The sequence below is a fragment of the Vulpes lagopus genome, chromosome 5 (genome assembly GCF_018345385.1).
Source record: "Vulpes lagopus strain Blue_001 chromosome 5, ASM1834538v1, whole genome shotgun sequence".
Taxonomy (NCBI): domain Eukaryota; kingdom Metazoa; phylum Chordata; class Mammalia; order Carnivora; family Canidae; genus Vulpes; species Vulpes lagopus.
This window is the reverse complement of record NC_054828.1, coordinates 29,253,638-29,271,364: the sequence shown is the minus strand read 5'-3', so window position 1 is coordinate 29,271,364 and position 17,727 is coordinate 29,253,638. Positions and strand designations below refer to the sequence as shown.

General features: G+C 55.9%; 1 protein-coding gene across 1 annotated transcript; it reads left to right on the top strand.

Moving 5' to 3' along the window:
- Positions 1–1,874: 1,874 nt before the first annotated feature.
- Positions 1,875–15,918, top strand: HAAO (3-hydroxyanthranilate 3,4-dioxygenase). The gene is made up of 10 exons (XM_041756889.1): positions 1,875–2,143; positions 4,829–4,907; positions 9,187–9,270; positions 9,526–9,632; positions 12,587–12,676; positions 13,015–13,058; positions 13,335–13,480; positions 15,144–15,212; positions 15,397–15,479; positions 15,589–15,918. The coding sequence occupies exons 1-10, from the start codon at positions 2,064–2,066 to the stop codon at positions 15,665–15,667; spliced, it is 861 nt and encodes a 286-aa protein (XP_041612823.1). The 5' UTR covers positions 1,875–2,063; the 3' UTR covers positions 15,668–15,918.
- Positions 15,919–17,727: the final 1,809 nt, after the last annotated feature.

Sequence of the window (17,727 nt, the reverse complement as noted above, 5' to 3'; positions counted from 1 at the left end):
CAGATCCTGTTTGCTTCTGATTCCATAGTGCAAATGAGCTCCTGTGAGAGGGGAGAGGTGGCTACTGCAAGGAGGTAAGGTCTAGAAACTAGAAAGAGTCCACAGATCGACAGGTAGGAGGAGTCCAGCCGGCTGTGACGAGACCATGCGATAACATTTTCCTGAACACTGGAGTCGAATAAATGGTGCCAGACACTCAAATTGAATAGGAAGACTGCCAATTGAACAGATGTGATATTTTATCTATACAGTACAAGCCAGAGAGCATGTTTGACAGTGACCATACAGCAGATTACTTAGCCTGGGTTTAGGGTTCATCTGGATAATTCAGACCCCAACTTGTGGCCTCAATTACTCACCTTATTTGACTTCATAAATTAAAATGCAGGGTAACTATCCTTTCCTTTGTACTATGTAACAGAACATCTGTTCAGCTAAGGATTTTTCTCTTTAGGTGGGAATTTGTTCATGCCTTTATCCACCCACTACCCAAGCATCCAGTTAACAAACACCCAAAACAAACCTCACCTATCATGCCTGGGTCCTTGTTGCTTCAGGAGTCATGTGTACGCCTCCTCTGGCTTACTTACAGGGGACAGACAAAGAATACCGTTTGAGTTGTTTTGGTGCCAAACAATATGCAATATTTTTGAGAAAGAAATGCTCAGAAAAAAAAAAAAAAAAGCTCTAAATAAATAACTAAAAAGAAGATGGAAAGGCGGTGGGGGTGGAGAGGCGCCTGCAGGGTCCTCCCAGCCCAGGTGGGCGGCGGTCCTCTCCCCTCCCGCCCGGCTCGGGTGTGCGCAGGAGGCGTCGGAGGGGCGGGGCGGGGCAGGGGGCCCGCGGGGCGGGGCAGGGGGGCCGCGGGGCTGCCGCGCGAGGAGTCGCACTTCCCAGACTCCGGAGCCTGGACTCCGGCGTCCGAGCCCGGCTGCCTCCCTTGTCCCCACCCACCCGCCTCTACCACACGCGCACCTGTTCCCTAGGAATCCTGAGCCCGGGAGCCGGCGAGGGAAGCAGTGCCGGGCCGTCTTCGCCTCCTCCGCGCCCTCCCCGCTTCTCGGGTCCCCGACCTCACAGCGCGCCCCCAGGGCAGGGGCAGGGGCAGGGGCAGGGGCAGGAGCAGGGGTGGTCACGGGGCTGCCCGCCCACCCCACCCCGCCCCCCGAGGTTCCCGGGCGCCCGGTTCTGCACCCGAGACCCGCGCCGAGTTGTCCTGTGACGTGCGCGCGTCCTGGGACCCGCCGGCCCCGCGTGGGTGCTGGGTGCTGGGCGCTGGGCGCTGGGCGCTGGGTGCTGGGCGCTGGGTGCTGGGCGCTGGGCGCTGGGTGCTGGGCGCTGGGTGCTGGGCGCTGGGTGCTGGGCGCTGGGCGCCACCGGAGCGGCGAGGGTCGGCGGGTCCCGCGGCGCGCCCCGTCCCGTCCCGGGCCTTCCCGGCTCGCGGCTCTCCCCAGGCCCGGGGCCTCGGGCCCGACCCGCGTCCTGGCGGGCGCACGGGGCTGCCGCCTCGGGGCCGGGGGGCCGGGGGGCCGGGGGGCCGGGGGGCCGCTGTGCCGCCCCGGGTGGCCGCGCAGACACCCCGGGCTCTCGGGTGGGGACGCCGAGGCTCCATCCCGGCCGCACCGCACCGGGGGCTCGGGGCTCCACTCCCGCCTTCCTCCCATCACAGTCCGTCTTCGGGGCCCCCGCGGGTCCGGGCGCAAAGCCTGCGGGCAGGGGCCGGCGCACGACCGCGATCCAGGGAGCCCCAGCCCGGCGGGAGGCAGGGGCGCCCCCCGGAGCCCCCCCGCGCCCCCCCGCGCCCCCCCGCGCCCCGCTTCCCTCGCGCCGAGGCCGCCAGGCTGGGCAGGGGCCCCGGGGGGGCTCGGGGGCGCGGGGGGGCGGGCCGGGGCCGAAGTCCGGGAAGGGCCCCCGCGAGGTCAAGGGAGCGGCGGGGAGGGGGAGTCGCCCCGCCCTTTGGCCCCGGGCGGCGGACCAGCCCCGCGCTAGTGGGCGGCTGGGCGGAGCGCACCCCTGCGGCACCCGCCTGGGCACCCGGCTGCGGCCGCGGCTCCCGGGCTGCCATGGCGCGTCCCGTGAGGGTGAAGACTTGGGTGGAGGAGAACCGGGCCTCCTTCCTGCCCCCGGTCTGCAACAAGCTCCTGTGAGTCCAGGCACGCCGGCCGCCCCGGCCCTCTGCCCACCCCTCCCCTCCCCCGTCCGCACCCCTCAGCCCTCACCCTCCAGCCCCCCCGAGCCCGCACAAAGGGCCGCCGTCCTCTGGGCCGTCCTCTGGGCCATCCTCTGGGCCATCCTCTGGGCCATCCTCTCGGCCGTCCTCTGGGCCGTCCTCTGGGCCATCCTCTGGGCCGTCCTCTGGGCCATCCTCTGGGCCATCCTCTGGGCCATCCTCTCGGCCGTCCTCTGGGCCATCCTCTGGGCCATCCTCTGGGCCTTCCTCTGGGCCTTCCTCTCGGCCGTCCTCTGGGCCATCCTCTGGGCCTTCCTCTCGGCCGTCCTCTGGGCCATCCTCTGGGCCTTCCTCTGGGCCTTCCTCTGGGCCATCCTCTCGAGCCTTCGGGGGAGGGGGAGGGCAGGCCGTTCTGGTTCCACCACCTTCATCTGTTCCTCTTTCGGAGGACTCTGCCCTGGGGTTTGTGACCTTGACTTCCGAGGATGGCTGGTGACTGGGAGTACAGGAGGATGCAGATGGCAGGCCACCGCCCCTGTCCCCAGGGCTTAGAAATAGCTCTGCAACCCCCCAGGGACCCTCGGAAGTTTGGGGACGGTCGTTTTTCCATTGCCTCAGAACTGCCCTAGACCCTGCGGACAGAGGGTGAAGTCAGAGGATCAGCTCCTGTGGGAGAATCTGCATCCCGGGCTCTCCCCTGGCCTGTCTCTGGAGGCGGGCATGCGCTCCCAGCAGGCGCGGGGGTCACCTGGGCCCACAGCACCAGCAGGGCAGGTGGTGCTCAGCTGCAGTCTTTCTCCAGCAGACCTTCCCGTGGCCGCTTCACCTCCCTCCCCTGCCCTCACACCTATGGCCCGGCCTGGTGTGCTCCCCAGCTCCAGGCTCACACTGCCCTGTCTGCCGAACATTCCCAATGGTGTGGCACCCCAAACCACACAGCAGCATTTGCACACCTTGGCAAAACAGAGGCCATGCCGGGTGCTCTCACCACTCACCTAGTCCTCACACCAGCTCCGTGAGGTGGGATTCTAATAGGTGACTCCCCCAGTGTCCCTCAGCTAGTAGGGGCCGGGTCCAGATTCCAGCCCCTAGAAGAACTTGACTCCGAAGTCCACACTCTCCCTCTCAGCGCAGCACTATCATCGCCTCACAGCCAGCGTCCCCCTCCCACCCCAGGGCCTTGCGACCTCTACCACTGTTGGGGCCCTCACTCCTTTCCTCCACTTCATCCCTGTGCAGCCTGGTTCTCGGTCCCCCACGGAGCCCCAACCAAGTCTCGCGCCCCTTGCTCCTCTCTAGCCCTCCAGATACCACTCTGGTTCCACCCTTGTCACCTTCACCCTGGGTGTTGCCCCTGCGTCCAGGCCCCCCGCCCCAGGCCTCCAGCCCAGCCCCAGTATTAACAGGCACAAAATGCAGGCCCAGCCTTTATTCGTTCAGCACGTGTTCCCTGAGCACAGTACTTGCCAGGCACTGTTCTGGACACTGGAGACGCAGTAGAAAACAAACTGACAGTCACTTCCTTGTAGCACTGACGTTCGGGTGAGAGGAGGCAGCCAGTACTTACGACAGACAAGGGGTGGAGGCAGGCAGGCACAATGGGCCACCAGGTGGAACAGAGCCATGCCCCCAAATACACACACCGGGTTCGCTAGGGCTGTCAGGGAGAGTCTGCCCCAGGCCTCTCCTGGCTCCTGGTGGCTTGGTGGCAATCTTGGCCATCCTTGGCAGCACCCCGATCTCCATCCTCATCTTCACAGGGCACTCTCCCTGTCAGCGTGTCTGTGTCTAAATTTCCCCTTTCGATAAGGACTAGAGGCTTAACCAATTCCAGTGTGACCTCACTGTGGCTTCACCAGTTAAATCTGTAGTGATCCTATTTCCAAATAAGGTCACATTCTAAGGTCCTGGGCATAGGACTTCAACAGATGAATTTGGGGTTGGGGGAGTCATATGAGACTGCTGGGGAGCGGTTTGAGCAGAGGAGGGACAGAATCTGGCTGAGGTACTCTAGATGATTGGCTGAAATAGATCTTGAGTGGGCTCATTCCAGAACTTTCTGTATGTGCTTAAATTATATCCCAGTAAAGTTGACTTAAAAAAAATATTTTTCTGAGGCACCTGGCTGGCTCAGTTGAAAGCGCATGCAACTCTTGATCTCGGGGTCAAGAGTTCGAGCCCCACATTGGGTGTAGAGATTACTTAAATAAAACAAAACAATAAAAACTTTCCTAGGCTCCCTGGCACACTTTAGGCCAAGATCAAACTCCTTGGCCTGTAATTAGAGATCTTGAACGAGGCCAGGGATCCTGGCTGATGAAGGGGTTGATCCACCACCACACTGCTCCCCTGTACTAGGTTAGAGGATATTGGGGACACACACACAAATACAGTGAGACAAGATGCAGAAAGACACAGGTATACATAGTCTCTCTCACAAACACGCGCACACACACAGAGTCTTAGATACGCACAGCTATACTGAGATGAGGGGGGGGCGGACAAATGTCAGAGCCTATAGGGACAATAACACAGAAACAGCCCTGTCACCTCTCCCAGGGGTACCCAGCTTCCTTCCAGGCCACCCACAGGCCCCTGGACACCTCCTGTCCTGTCCCCTGAGCCGCTTCGGGACCTCTTCCCCCTCGTTCATTGCAGGCACCAGAAGCAGCTCAAAGTCATGTTCATTGGAGGCCCCAACATCAGGAAGGACTACCACATTGAGGAGGGTGAGGAGGTAAGCCTGGTACCTCCCACTTCTTTAAGAGCCCTGGGGGAGGGGACACTTGCCAAGCAAGAGCTGGAGCCCGTGGACAGGAGAGGGGGTGGTCCGATGGCTGATGAATGAAGGGACACCACTGAAATCCCAGGACAGAACTGCTGCCTGGAAGTTGTGGGCGTACAGTGACAGCTCCGCCCTCTAGCGCTGCTGGGGGAGCCCCAGGAAAGAGCCCTGGCTCTATAGGTCTGAGAGGGAGGGTCTCGCTGCTGGGCATCGCCCCCTGGCCATCCATGTGCCAGATGAGGTGCCCTGGTCCCCTCCTCCTCAAATCTGAACATGTAAGATTGGCTTCCAAAATGAGACCCAAATACTGACAGGGACCTGGGTGCTCCACTCGGGTCCCAGGAGATGAGTTCTCTGGAAAGGGTTGGGACTGGGAGGCCCCCTCGGTATCTAGAGGACCCAAGACACTATTTGACAGAGGAGTAGGATGAGTGGGGGGAATTTGTGCTAAATACCCTTTTGTACCTTGAATTGTGAACTGTGTTTCTGTACTATCTACCTACCCCAAGGCAAATAAACAAAAGTAAAATTAAAAGAAAAAGACCCCCATAAGGAGGGACACAGGTGGGTTTCCAGCTTTCAGGATCTCTGGTGACAAAAGATCAGTAGGGTACTGACACCCATCTTCAGGGGGCCCTGACGCAGGGGTTCAAGGTCCAGAGTCCGGTTTGGTCACCAGCCTCCACCCCCAATCCCTGGCCTCTCAGACACAGCCAGGGACTGGAGGGAGCACAGGAGAATCACTCACTCAACAAATATTTACAGAGCACCTAGTGGTGGGGGCGGTGGGCAGGGTTAGTGAGGACCCTGGGCCAGCAGGGAGCTGCCTCCCAGACACCTGCTTCTTGCCACACCTCACAGGAGACCATTTCCCTCTGTGGCAAAAAATCAGCAGGAAAATCCAAAGCTGTGGACAGAAGACAGGGTTGGATTGGGAATGGCCACAGTGCCATGTGTAGACAAGGCTGGTTGCAAAGTTTCTCTGCTTGCCTCCATTAGCCTGAGGCCTCTCAACTTGCCTTCCAGAGGCTTCTGCTCTGTTAGCCCTGGTATCAGTGCCCACCTTTCTCATCTCATCCCCTCTTGCCTTCCCTTGGTCCCTACCACCTCTGCCCCATGCCCCCCTGTAGGGTCTCCCCCAGCTGCTCTGGTGGTGTGGATGGATGTCCACTGAGGGGTCCAAGCCAAACAGTGGCTCAGCTGAGTGGCTGACAGATGAGGGCTGGCCTGAGTGGGTGGCCCCTCTCAGGAAGGACACCCAGGTGGCTGGGAGGAATTTAGCTAGAAGTGGGTGTGTGATGGCTTATTTTCATCCTGAGGTCGGAGAGAGTACCAGCCACAGGCCCTGGGAGGCTGCAGAGCTAAGGGTCAGCATCCTCTCTGTGTCTGCCTGTCCCAGGCTGTGCAATAGCTGTCCAGGCTCCCCCCTGGGGAGACAAAAGGCATCACTGACCCAGATTTTCCTCCTCGTTGAGCTCAAGCTTCTACAACAGCCCTCCAAGTTCCCCAGCTTCACCCACCACACATACCCCATTTACCTCCTTCTCTTGGGGTGCACAGATGCAAGGGGACCTGGGCAGGGAGTCCACCAGACCGGCTGAAGGCTCGACCTCTTCCTGCCATGTGATCTCAGGCAGGTCATGTCATGCCACCTCTCTGAGCCTGTTTCCTTGCAGCGCATGGGGACACTGGCCCCTGCCTGGTAGAAGGATTCAATATGTACAGAGTAAGCATATGCACTGGGCCTGGGGCCTGGGGCAGTCAGAGTGCTTCATACACACTAACTCTCTGGACCCCATGTGCAAGGCCTTGGAGGCCAGATTCCATTTAACATCCGCCTGAGCTGGTTTGGTGAGTCTTCCGACCAGCCCCAGGCCCCAAACATCATTTACTCTCAAATGGAACATAATTTCTTTTGGTTGGCCCATGACTGTTGGGAATGCTCTGCTGTTCAGGAAACGCACCTCTGCTCCAGGCTGGGCCTGTCACTCATCATAGGAAATGCCTCTGGGTATAGAGAGACAAGACACCACTTCCTGTCTGTGTTTTTTTTTTTTTTTTTTTTTTTTTTTTTTTCTTGAGGGCTGCTGACACTTGCAGCCTGCCTAGAAAGGGCTTCCATCTGGCCCACACCATCACTCCAGATCCCACTTTCATCCCAGCTGTCCCTGATATTTGCAGGGCCTACGGGCTATGGTCCTCTCCTTAGAACTCTCTAGGCCCTTTCCCTTCATCCATGGAAGGACCTCCTCCCTGCCCCCCAGCACAGTTGGCTTTCTCCCAACTAGCGGGGTGGAGCATGATTATCACAGAATTGCTCCCTAAGAAAGCGTAATAGGTTTTTTTATTTGTTTTAAATAACTTGCCTGGGTTTTTTTTTTTTAATAATAAAAGTAAATATTGTCTATTGTAGAAAACAGGCAAAATAAAGAAAAAACAAATGTATTCATAATAGAAAAGACATTGTATTCATAATACCAACACTCAGGAGACCCACTGTGAACACTGTCCGCATTTGTACACGTATCCCTGCATAATTAGAATCCTGCGGGGTCATGGTTTTGAATCTTGCTTTAACATGAATTTAGCATTTCCCATTTTTCCATTTTATTAAGTCACTCAAAAATGTAGTTTTAATAGCTACCTAATGTTCTGCATTTGGACTCAATCATAAAATAGTGGCATTTCCTCTATTGTTAGCATTACTGTTGCTACTCCTGCCATCGCTAATATTAATAGCTAGAGGTTTATTGAGTGCTCTGTGCCAGGTACATGCTGCTCAATGTCCCAGGCTGACATCACAGCAATATTCTAAGTAGATACTGTCATTTTATAGGAGAGGAATTGGAGGCACAGAAAGACTAACTGAATTGGCCAGGGGTACATGGGACCCTGGCTGAGCTGAGGCCAGGCGACCCTGCGGTCTGTGCATTTAGCTATGATGCACTGAGATCAAACAGCCACATATGCCTCCACTTCAGGAGGCAGGTGCATCTCTGGTTCGCTGCAGCTGCCTTCCCAGAGACAGAAACGCAGGGTCAAGAGTGCAAGGTGGCCAGTTGTCCCGGTTTGCCCTGGACTTGCCTGGTTTCAGCACTCATGGGCCTGCCTCCCTAGAAGCCCCTCAGGTCACCCCATGGGGTGGGAGCGCAGGAAGTTCTTCCTGCCAGTTGTCGCATTGCCCTTCACAGGGGTTGTGTCAGCTTGCCCCTCGTGGCAGACCGTAAAGCCACATTTCTCTAGTTTCCCGGAGCTTGGCTTGATTTCTCCTGGTAGGTAAATGTGACAAAAACCTCTAACTCCTTAGAGGTTAATAATAATGATTATTATTAATAACACCCCTTCAGCTATTTGGCTGGAGCTTGGAACACCCATGCGGTGTGTGACTGGTGGAGAGACGGTGTGTCTGCCTCCTGGCAGTGCCGTGGGGTGATCTCAGTAAACACATTATTTAGGAATTTAGGATGGAATAGAAAAAACGTATGGGATCCCCAGGGAGAGAGCAGGAGGCCAGCACTGCCGGCCCCGCGGTCCCCACCCAGCCCGCTCCCAGGGTCAGCTGGCGACCGTGTACGCAGCCCACCTCCAAAGGCATTTGGACAGACCCCGCCCTGCCCCGGCCAGGGCTTCACGGTGGCCAGAGGAGCCAGCACACGGTCCTGAGCTACACCAGACTCCAGTCCCAAGTGCAGCTCCAGGACTAACTGTGTGACCTTGGACAAGTTGTTTTACTCTGAGCCTCGGTGGGGTTTTTGTTTGTTTGTTTGTTTGTTAATTTTCTACAGAATGGGACTAATAATACCTTTAGAGGCTGTTGCTAAGCTTTCTGATAATGTAGAGGAGGGTGCTCGCCCAGCCCCTGGGACCCAGGGGCGTTTCTCCCTACCTGACGGAGGGCCTCGCTGAATTTCCCAGCGGGCATCTCAGCCAGCCTCCTGCCCCCTCACCAGGTACCAAGCGTTATGTCCTGGGTACTCCGGTCATCACTCGCGTGTCAAGATGTGATCCTGTGTGTCCCCAGCACTCCAGCCTGTAGCATGTGACAGGGGAGGCTGGGGTCTCGGAGCCCGAGTGACAGAAGTGCTCATAAAGGCCTTAGGGAAAAAAAAAAAAAAAAAAAAAAGGCCTTAGGGAAGTTTCTCAGTTTCGGGGTCAGAATTCAGGCCCAGGACATGGAAGAGGGAGAGGGAGGGCGCAGGGCCTGAGCCTGTCCCACTGTCCTGTCCCCCAGGTGTTTTACCAGCTCGAGGGTGACATGGTTCTCCGAGTCCTGGAGCGCGGGCAACACCGGGATGTGACCATTCGGCAGGGGGAGGTGAGGCCGGGCCTCCTGCTGGGAGGTGAAGGACCCGGGAGCAGGGACCTGCTGTCCACTCGCGCTGGCTTTGTGTGGACTGTGTCCTCCTGTGAACTGGCCATCCTGGCACCCTGGCGTCCCCTCCGGCTCCAGGCTCGAGGCCAGCAGAGAGGCGGGCTGGGCTGCTGGACCCCGGGGTGGGCCGGGAAGGCCAGGATGCTGCAGGCACCAAGGTGTCTGGAGGGGGTCGCAGCCCTGTCCCCACCCCTGCAGATATTCCTCCTGCCGGCTGGCGTACCCCACTCTCCACAGAGGTTTGCTGACACCGTGGGACTGGTCATTGAACGCAGGCGGCTGGAAACGGAGCTGGATGGGCTCAGGTAAACACGCCTTGTCTGGGGGGCCTGGGGCAGAGACGGGGGCAAGCAGTAGGCCCCAGATAGACCCGAGGAAGCACTGGCTGGCCACGGACAGGGTGGGAGGCCATGCACATCCCGTGGTTGCCGGCTAACAGGGACGGGTTAGGGGTGGTGGTGGCATGGATTTGATGACGGCGGTCAGGAGGCATGTCCTCTGTGACTCCCTGGAAGCCCACTCAGCCTGAAGGCCTTCTGGCTGGGACCAGAACCTGGGCTTCCTGCACCGAGGTCTGCCGGGTGTTGTGGGGGGGCGGGGTCGCCAAAGTCAGACCCCCCCTGGCCTGGGCAGCCGGGAACCCTGCAGCTCTTCCCAGCCTCCGACCCCAGGGCTTATTCAGTCTCTGCCAGGAGGCCCTCAGCTTGTTCCTCTAACCCAGATCATTCCACATACAACGCTAACATGAGTATGACACTGGCTAGGGTACCAGGTAGATGCTTCCAGTGCATCTATCCATCTAACCCACACAGGGATCCTGAGGGGCAGGCACTGCTGTCATCTCTACAGATAGGAAGACTGGGCACAGATATGTTGAGTTTGCTAGAAAGCAGCAGAGCTGGCATTGTAGGGAAATGGGGAGTCAGGGTCAGGACAATCTAGATAGGAGTGTGGGTGAGCATCAGTGTGGGTTAGCAGGGGCACTCTTTCCAGAGCTGAGTTCCCAGTGGGTTTCAGTCAGTCACCCACTTATTATCTGATGCAGCCTGTGGCTCCAAAGGACACGGATTTTCCCAAAAGCTAAACTATGTTTTGTATTTTTTTTAATTAATAAAATTAAAATTTCTCGCCAAGTTCCTGAGATCAGAATCCTTTGCCCCCGATCTCCCGTTATGATGGATATTTTTTAACACTTGCCTTCTTTCTAATCACCAAAGCCATGCACATTCCATCTTGAAATCAGGAAAAGTAAAAGAAAGCAAATAAACAAGGTTAAAACTGTTAGGAAGAGGGACAATGCTGTGGAAGGTGAATGATATCTCAATAAAACAAAATGAACAGTAATAAAGGGTAAAACAAACAAAAAAAACCTCTGTCATCTTACCAGTTCAACCTAACAAAGCTGTTAACCTCCATCTTGCCTCTTTTCTTTTTCTTTATTTTTATTTATTTATGATAGTCACACAGAGAGAGAGAGAGAGAGAAAGAGAGGCAGAGACACAGGCAGAAGGAGAAGCAGGCTCCATGCACTGGAAGCCCGACGTGGGATTCGATCCCGGGTCTCCAGGATCATGCCCTGGGCCAAAGGCAGGCACTAAACCGCTGTGCCACCCAGGGATCCATTGCCTCTTTTCTATCCATATCTTGCAGCACTGCAGTGTTAGCAAGCACGGGGTTGAATTTTGCTTTTTTTTTTTTTTCCTTAAAAAACTCATGAGGATTTCTTATACAATTCAGTGCTTTTCAAAAACACCATGGTAAACTAACCTACTGTTGTAGAAACAGATGTCTGGTGCCCAATTCCAAAAAAAAATCTTTCACATGGGGCTTTATGAAAGGAGTCTTTAGTGACAGAGTGGACACTATCCTCAATAACATTTTTAAAAAGATATTTATTTATTTATTCATTCATTCATTTCTTAATAGAGAGAGAGTGTGCACACGTACAAGTGGGGGAGAGAGGCAGAGGGAGGGGAAGAGAGAAACAGACTCCATGCTGAGTACAGAGCCAAATGCAGGGCTTGATCTCAACCCCAAGATCGTGACCTGAGCCAAAATCAAGAGTCAGTTGCTCAACTGACTGAGCCACCCAGGCCCCACCCCTGTCCTCAATAACATTTTTACAGCAAATTCAATAATGAATTTCATTGGCTGCTTTTGACCTTTTTTTTTTTTTTTAAGACTTTATTTTTAAGTGATCTCTACACCCAGTGTGGGGCTTGAACCCACAACCCAGAGATCAAGAGTCACACACTCCAGTGACAGCCAGCTAGGAGTCCCTGGCTGCTTTTGACCTTCAATAAAAACCAGGGACTCAGCATTAAAATGCCACTCTGAAGGCAAGCTTTCTGGTGGCCAGCTCCATCCCTGGATAGAACTTAACATGAGCTATATGTTTGTAAACTACGTCCCATTAGCAAGACCACTTCTTTTTTGAGGGGAGGAGTTGAAAAAGATGAAGCGGAAAAAAAAAATAAAAATAAATAAAAAAAGAAAAAAAGAAAAAAAGAAAAAGATGAAGCGGGCCTGGCCCTGGGAGCTGACGTTCAGTCAACAGAAGTGCTGCACACCCCAGGGGCCTGAGGCACGGCCCCCATCTGCCAGCAGAGGAACTCCCTGAGCCAGGCTGGGGCTTGGGTGAGCTTCCGAGAGTCTCCTGGAGGTTATATGTACATGCACATGGGCTTTCATCCAGAGGAGAGGCCCTAGCACTTTGCTCCAATTATTGAAGGCACCCATGACCCCTAAAGGAACAGGATCTGTCATCTGGGGCTATCTTCTGCATGCGGATTCTGTAAGATTCCTTGCCCTCTGATCTAGAGCTCCAGCAGGCAGGCGGAGCATCCAGCCACAGGCCCTATATTCAGGCTCAGCTTCAGCTTCCTCTTTGGGGAAACGAAGACCATCATTACTGATGTCTGTGTTTCTAAGACTGTCTTGGGTCTGTCCTACTCCCATCACTTCCAAGCTATGGAATCCCTGCCAAGTTACCCAGCTTCTCTGAACCTCAGAGTTCTATCCACTTTGTAAATGGTCAAGTTTGGGGAACCAGGAATGCATATGGGGTTGATAATAGCCCCCCTACTTTGGGGCCTACAGTGCTTCTGGGAGAGCCAGGTGGGGGTGAGCAAGCATTGGCCAATAGCTTATGCTAACAGGGTGAAGCAGGCAGCCAGCTCTGCGGGGCTAGCCAGGGTCCAGACTTCCACTTGAGGCTACCCAGGTGGGGAGCTGGGTGGCCTGTCCTTTGCTTTGGCAGGTACTACGTTGGAGACACCATGGATGTCCTGTTTGAGAAGTGGTTCTACTGCGAGGATCTTGGCACACAGCTGGCTCCCATCATCCAGGAGTGAGCCCCCAGTCCAGCCCCTCTGCTTGCTCTCTGATGCCCTCTGCCCTGGCTGGGTGGGGGGCAGACCCATCCCAGCAGTGCTCTGTGGCAGTACCACCCACACTGGGGCCTGGGGTGAGGGAGGGGAGCATGCCCCTCCTAGAGTGAGAGGACAGGGGACTGCTCCATGGGGCTGGAGGGGGGGGATGGTGGACCTACATGGAGCTGTGTAGGTCCCCATGAGTGTGTGGGCTCCTGTACCTAAGAGTGTATGAGTGTGAATGTCCGTGTGTGTTTCTCTGGCCACTCATTTGGGAACACTGGCCACTGGTCCTCCTCCCCATCTCTCCCTGCAGGTTCTTCAGCTCTGAGCAGCACAAAACAGGAAAACCCATCCCTGGTGAGCTCCCTGGAAACCTCCTTTCCCCCTCCCTCTACTCTGCTTTCCCAGAGTAGCATGGGTCTTGGCCCAAGGTACCAGTCTCCTTTTGAGTACCTTGCCTAGTACTCAAGGTATGAGATAATGATACCAAAGAGCATCCCCCACGTGGCTGCTTGATGCTTGAGCTGGATCCAGAGCCCATCCTGGTGATTCAGAACTGGGCCTTTTGGGTCTGCTGGGGCTCTGGGTGGGCTGGGCCAGAGGCCACTGACGCATCCTATGCTGTGGGTGCAGACCAGCTGCTCAAGGAACCACCATTCCCCCTGAGCACACGATCTGTCATGGAGCCCATGTCCTTGGAAGCCTGGCTGGATGGCCACCGCAGACAGCTGCAGGCAGGCACACCCCTCAGCCTGTTTGGGGACAACTATGAGACACAGGTAATTAAGCCCTGGGCCACCCAGGGCATCAACCCAGCAGCCCTAAGAAATGGGAACTAATCACTCACACGTACACGGAGGAGCACACACACACACAGTTTCAGAGGTTGTGTCACCAGCAGAGGCCTTCCTGTTTCCTCTGACTCAGAAAGTGATGGCTTTGCTATGTGTGGAGGCTATGTGGTCTCGAGCAGGCTTTCTTTGCCTTCAGAGGGGTTCCCCCATCCGCTGACCAATTCCTGGGAGTCTAGAGTCATCCTTCTACTAGGAATTCCTGAACTTTTGGCCAATCTTAGCCTGGGGAACCAGAAGGAAGAGAGGTGCCTGGGGGTGAAGGTTGGGTAGAGAGGTGCACAGAGAGAGACCCACCCATACAAAGTTGGCCTTCTTTCATTCAACATTTATTGAATGCCTAGTATCTTCCAGGCTTTGGTAGGAAAATAAGAGTCACTGCCTCAAAGAGTGTATGGTCTGATAAATAGACAAGTTAATCAACAATTACCACAATCATGTGGCATGTTATTTGGTAAGAGAAGCTTCAGAAAGCCATAGGGTTATAAAGGAGGAACGGAGGCTGAGAGGGAAGTCAGGGAAGACTTCCTAGAGGAGGTGATGTATAAGTTGCGTTTTAAAGTAAATAATAGGGATTTGCAAAAGGAAGAAAAGGAGGCTGAGAGAACATTCCAGGTAAGAGAGAAGCATGAGTAAAGGCATGGAGGCTTAAAATAGCCTGGCACTGCAAGTAGCTGAGGTGAGCAGGAGCCAGGGCAGGGGAGTGGGGGCAGCAGGCACCACTGCTGGATGGCAGGAGTAGCAGGCAGTGCCCAGGTCCTGACAGGTTCCGACGGTTCTCCTGGGCTTGCTTGCGCTTTACTATTTGCCACTGCACATCCCTTGCAGTTTGAATGAGACGCCCTCGCGGAGGGGTGCTCACGGGGTACACACCTGCCCTGAAAGGCCTGGTCTGTAGACACCCGAGCTTACACAGGGCAGTGAAAGCAGGTACACACCACGAAGCCCCTCCCAGCCCTTCACGGCAATGGCATTCAGCCCCGAGCTGGCCTTGGGGTCCTGCCGTCTGCCTCTTGCACACACCTGCTCCCACCTGCTTCAGTTTACGCGAACAGATACCTCTGAGTCCCACTCTGGGCCAGCAGGAACGCCGCCCGCACAGTACTGCTGGGCTGATGCAGATCAAGGCGGCTCATCCCCTCTCATCTCCCTCCTCCTCCTCAGGCCAGAATCTCATGGAAGAAGGCAGGTGGGCACTCTTTGGGAAACTATGTGTGTCTGTGATACATGAGGCCACACTAAGCCATGCACACACAAGTGCCTGTGTCCTGAGTGTGCCCCTGGCAGTCATGCCTTCACATGGGTCGGGGCAGCAGTTATAGTGATGGGAGCAGAGCAATCCGATGTGCATGTGCGTGTAGGGCAGGCATGCGTGGTCCTGGATGGCAGGCAGGCAGCACTGCTCATCATGGGAGTGGCAGGGAAGCCTGCGGCCTGGCAGCTTTCCTCTCCAAGTCCTGGTCTTGATTCAATCTACACGTGAAGATTAGGCTGTGCCTGGTGCTATGGGCCTGGTGTCTGGGTGCCAGGGTCAAGGCCATCTCCAGTGTGGGGCCGAAGCACCAGAAAGATGTATGTCACTTCCTACCAGGTGATCGTCCATGGACAGGGCAGCAGCAAACACCCGGGACAGGACGTGGATGTGTGGCTGTGGCAGTTGGCAAGTGGGACCCCTGGGAGAGGGTGGCATGTCCTCCTGCCCACAGGGCCCAGGCTGCTCCTGGGCCTTGGACTCCCAGAGCCTGATGTGGTTCCCAGGGCCTCCTTGTCAAGATTCAGGGACACCTGGACAGGTGTTGAGGTCTAACAGCCTTCATTCCTACTCTCCTGTTCCTCTTTCCCAGGAGGGCTCCTCTGTGGTGACGATGGGGGAACAGCATCTGAGCCTGGCCCCAGATGACAGCCTTCTGGTGCCAGCCGGGAATGCGTGAGTGCACAGAAGGACCCTCTCTTTCCCCCGGCTGTGGGACCACCCTCCTTTCCCTGGGATCCTCAGGGCCCACCTGTCTGACCCCTGCCCACCTGTGTCTCCGCAGGTATGCCTGGGAGCGAGGGCGAGGCTCTGTGGCCCTGGCTGTGACCCAGGACCCCACGCGCAAGAAGCCCCTGGGCTGATCCTCCTGGTGCGGCCCTGAAGCAGCCACAGTGTCCCCCCCTCACTCCCCTGCCCTCTCTGCTTCTGCACGTACTGCTGCTGAGCCACTCAGTGTCCCCAACGCTGAGCCCTGGACATCACCATCCACCCTCTACTGGTCCTCTCAGCCGAGAGGCTGGGCTGCTCTCCATCCCTCTGTCCCCACAGGCTCAGCGCAGCATTTGCCTGCCACCGAGAAGGCCCCCAATAAAGGTTTCCTGGTGGACAAACACCTGTACGTCTGCATGCATATCAATGGCAGACCCCATGTACTCCTGTGACTCTGTATGTGTGTGTGTGTGTGTGTCAGGGGCACCACGTCAATGTAGACATGTGGACCGTCTGTTATTGGGTGTCTCTACTTGTAACGGGGGCTCCCTTCACTGTGTGTGTGGCCCATCCATTCAAACTCCTGTGCATGTCCTGGGGGCACAGCTCATAGTGTCCCTCTACCTCTTGATCTTTCCCATTTATTCTTTTTATGTGACTTTTATTTTTTTAGAGGTTTTATTTATTCATGAGAGACAGAGAGAGAGGCAGAGATACTGGCAGAGGGAGAAGCAGGCTCCATGCGGGGAGCCCGATGTGGGAGATCCCAGGACCCTGGGGTCATGCCTTGGGCCGAAGGGAGATGCTCAACCACTGAGCCACTCAGGTGCCCTTTTTATGTGACTTTTATTTTATTTTATTTTAATTTTTTATTTATTCATGAGAGAGAGAGAGAGGCAGGGACACAGGCAGAGGGGGAAGCAGGCTCCATGCAGGGAGTCCGATGCGGGACTGCATCCTGGGTCACCAGGATCACGCCCTAGGCTGAAGGCAGCACCAAACCGCTGAGCCACCCAGGCTGCCCTTATGTGACTTTTAAATATAGCACCTGTTAGGTTTTCTTCCCAGTGAAAAGTGATGTGTATTAATTGCAGAAACAAAAATACTTAAAAACACAGGATCCACCCCACCCCCGAGTTAACCCATGTTAGCACATGAAGATCATGATAACCAAAGTTGGCAGCAGGGTGGATGTCTGCTCCCCTGCTAGGTACAGGCGCTGTGTCCAAAGACTCAGAGGGCTCCTGGGCACACTTCAGAGTCCAGGAGTGCTGGGAGCCCCAGAGGCAGCAGTGGGTAGAGACAAAACCTGGAGCCTTCAGTGGAGATCAGAGCTCCGTTTCCTGGGACTTCAGGGAGAAATCCAGAAGGGGTCACGTGCGAGAAATGGAAGCTGGATCTGGATGGGTAGGTCCCCGGTTAGAGTCAAAGCTTCCTCTGGAAACGGTGGGATCTACACCCTGCCTTCCCCCACTGCAGCCTGCCAGCTCACTGTTTTGATTTGCTCCACTGGAGGGCAGATGGGAACCTGGCTTTCTGAAAGGGCTTTCGTCCTAAGGGGTGTCCGGGGCTGCACCCACCTCTTCACCCCTAAGGCATTCCTCTCCTAATCCAGAAACCCTGCAAGGTGCCCCCAGATTCCCCCAGCTCAGGACGTGAAGGCAGAGGCTGTTGAGAACTAGGGCTGCAGGAGGGTGTTGCTCTGTGCAGGAGCTGAGGACACGGGAATGTCCCAGGGAGGTCCCCTGCACGGGGCCAGGCAACCATGACAAGACAAGCTTGTCCCTCGTGCCCAGGGCAGACCTAACCTGAGAAAATAATGAAAATTAGATCTGCTGTTTTTCTGAACATTAGCTTTGTGCTAGAGAATTCCCTAAGAGTTTTAGGAAACAAGCAGCTCTTTTCCAAACAAGGCCTGTCTGCATTCAGAGCTCAGGTTGGTGGTCTCACCACCCTGCACCTCGTGGTCACAGCCTGTCCCAGCCTGTCTCCCTCAGCCTCAGCCCGACGGGAGTCCAGGACGGAGGAGAGGCCCGGAGGCTCTGAGAGAGAAAGAGGCCAACAGCCCCTGTGCCTAAAGCCCAGCTGGCGAGGCGGGTCTTGTCAGGTCCTACAGCCTGGAACTGCAGCCTCCCTTGGTGCTGTCCCAGGTCGTCGGGAGCCTGAGGCTCCATGGGCTCCTGAGAACACCTCGCAGTGGACAGCAGGACTT

Coding starts and splice junctions, on each gene's coding strand:
- HAAO (XM_041756889.1), top strand. CDS start 2,064: ATGGCGCGTCCCGTGAGGGTGAAGACTTGGGTGGAGGAGAACCGGGCC. Junction 15,213..15,396: donor ATGTGTGGCTGTGGCAGTTG/GCAAGTGGGACC, acceptor CCTCTTTCCCAG/GAGGGCTCCTCTGTGGTGAC. Junction 15,480..15,588: donor CTGGTGCCAGCCGGGAATGC/GTGAGTGCACAG, acceptor GTGTCTCCGCAG/GTATGCCTGGGAGCGAGGGC.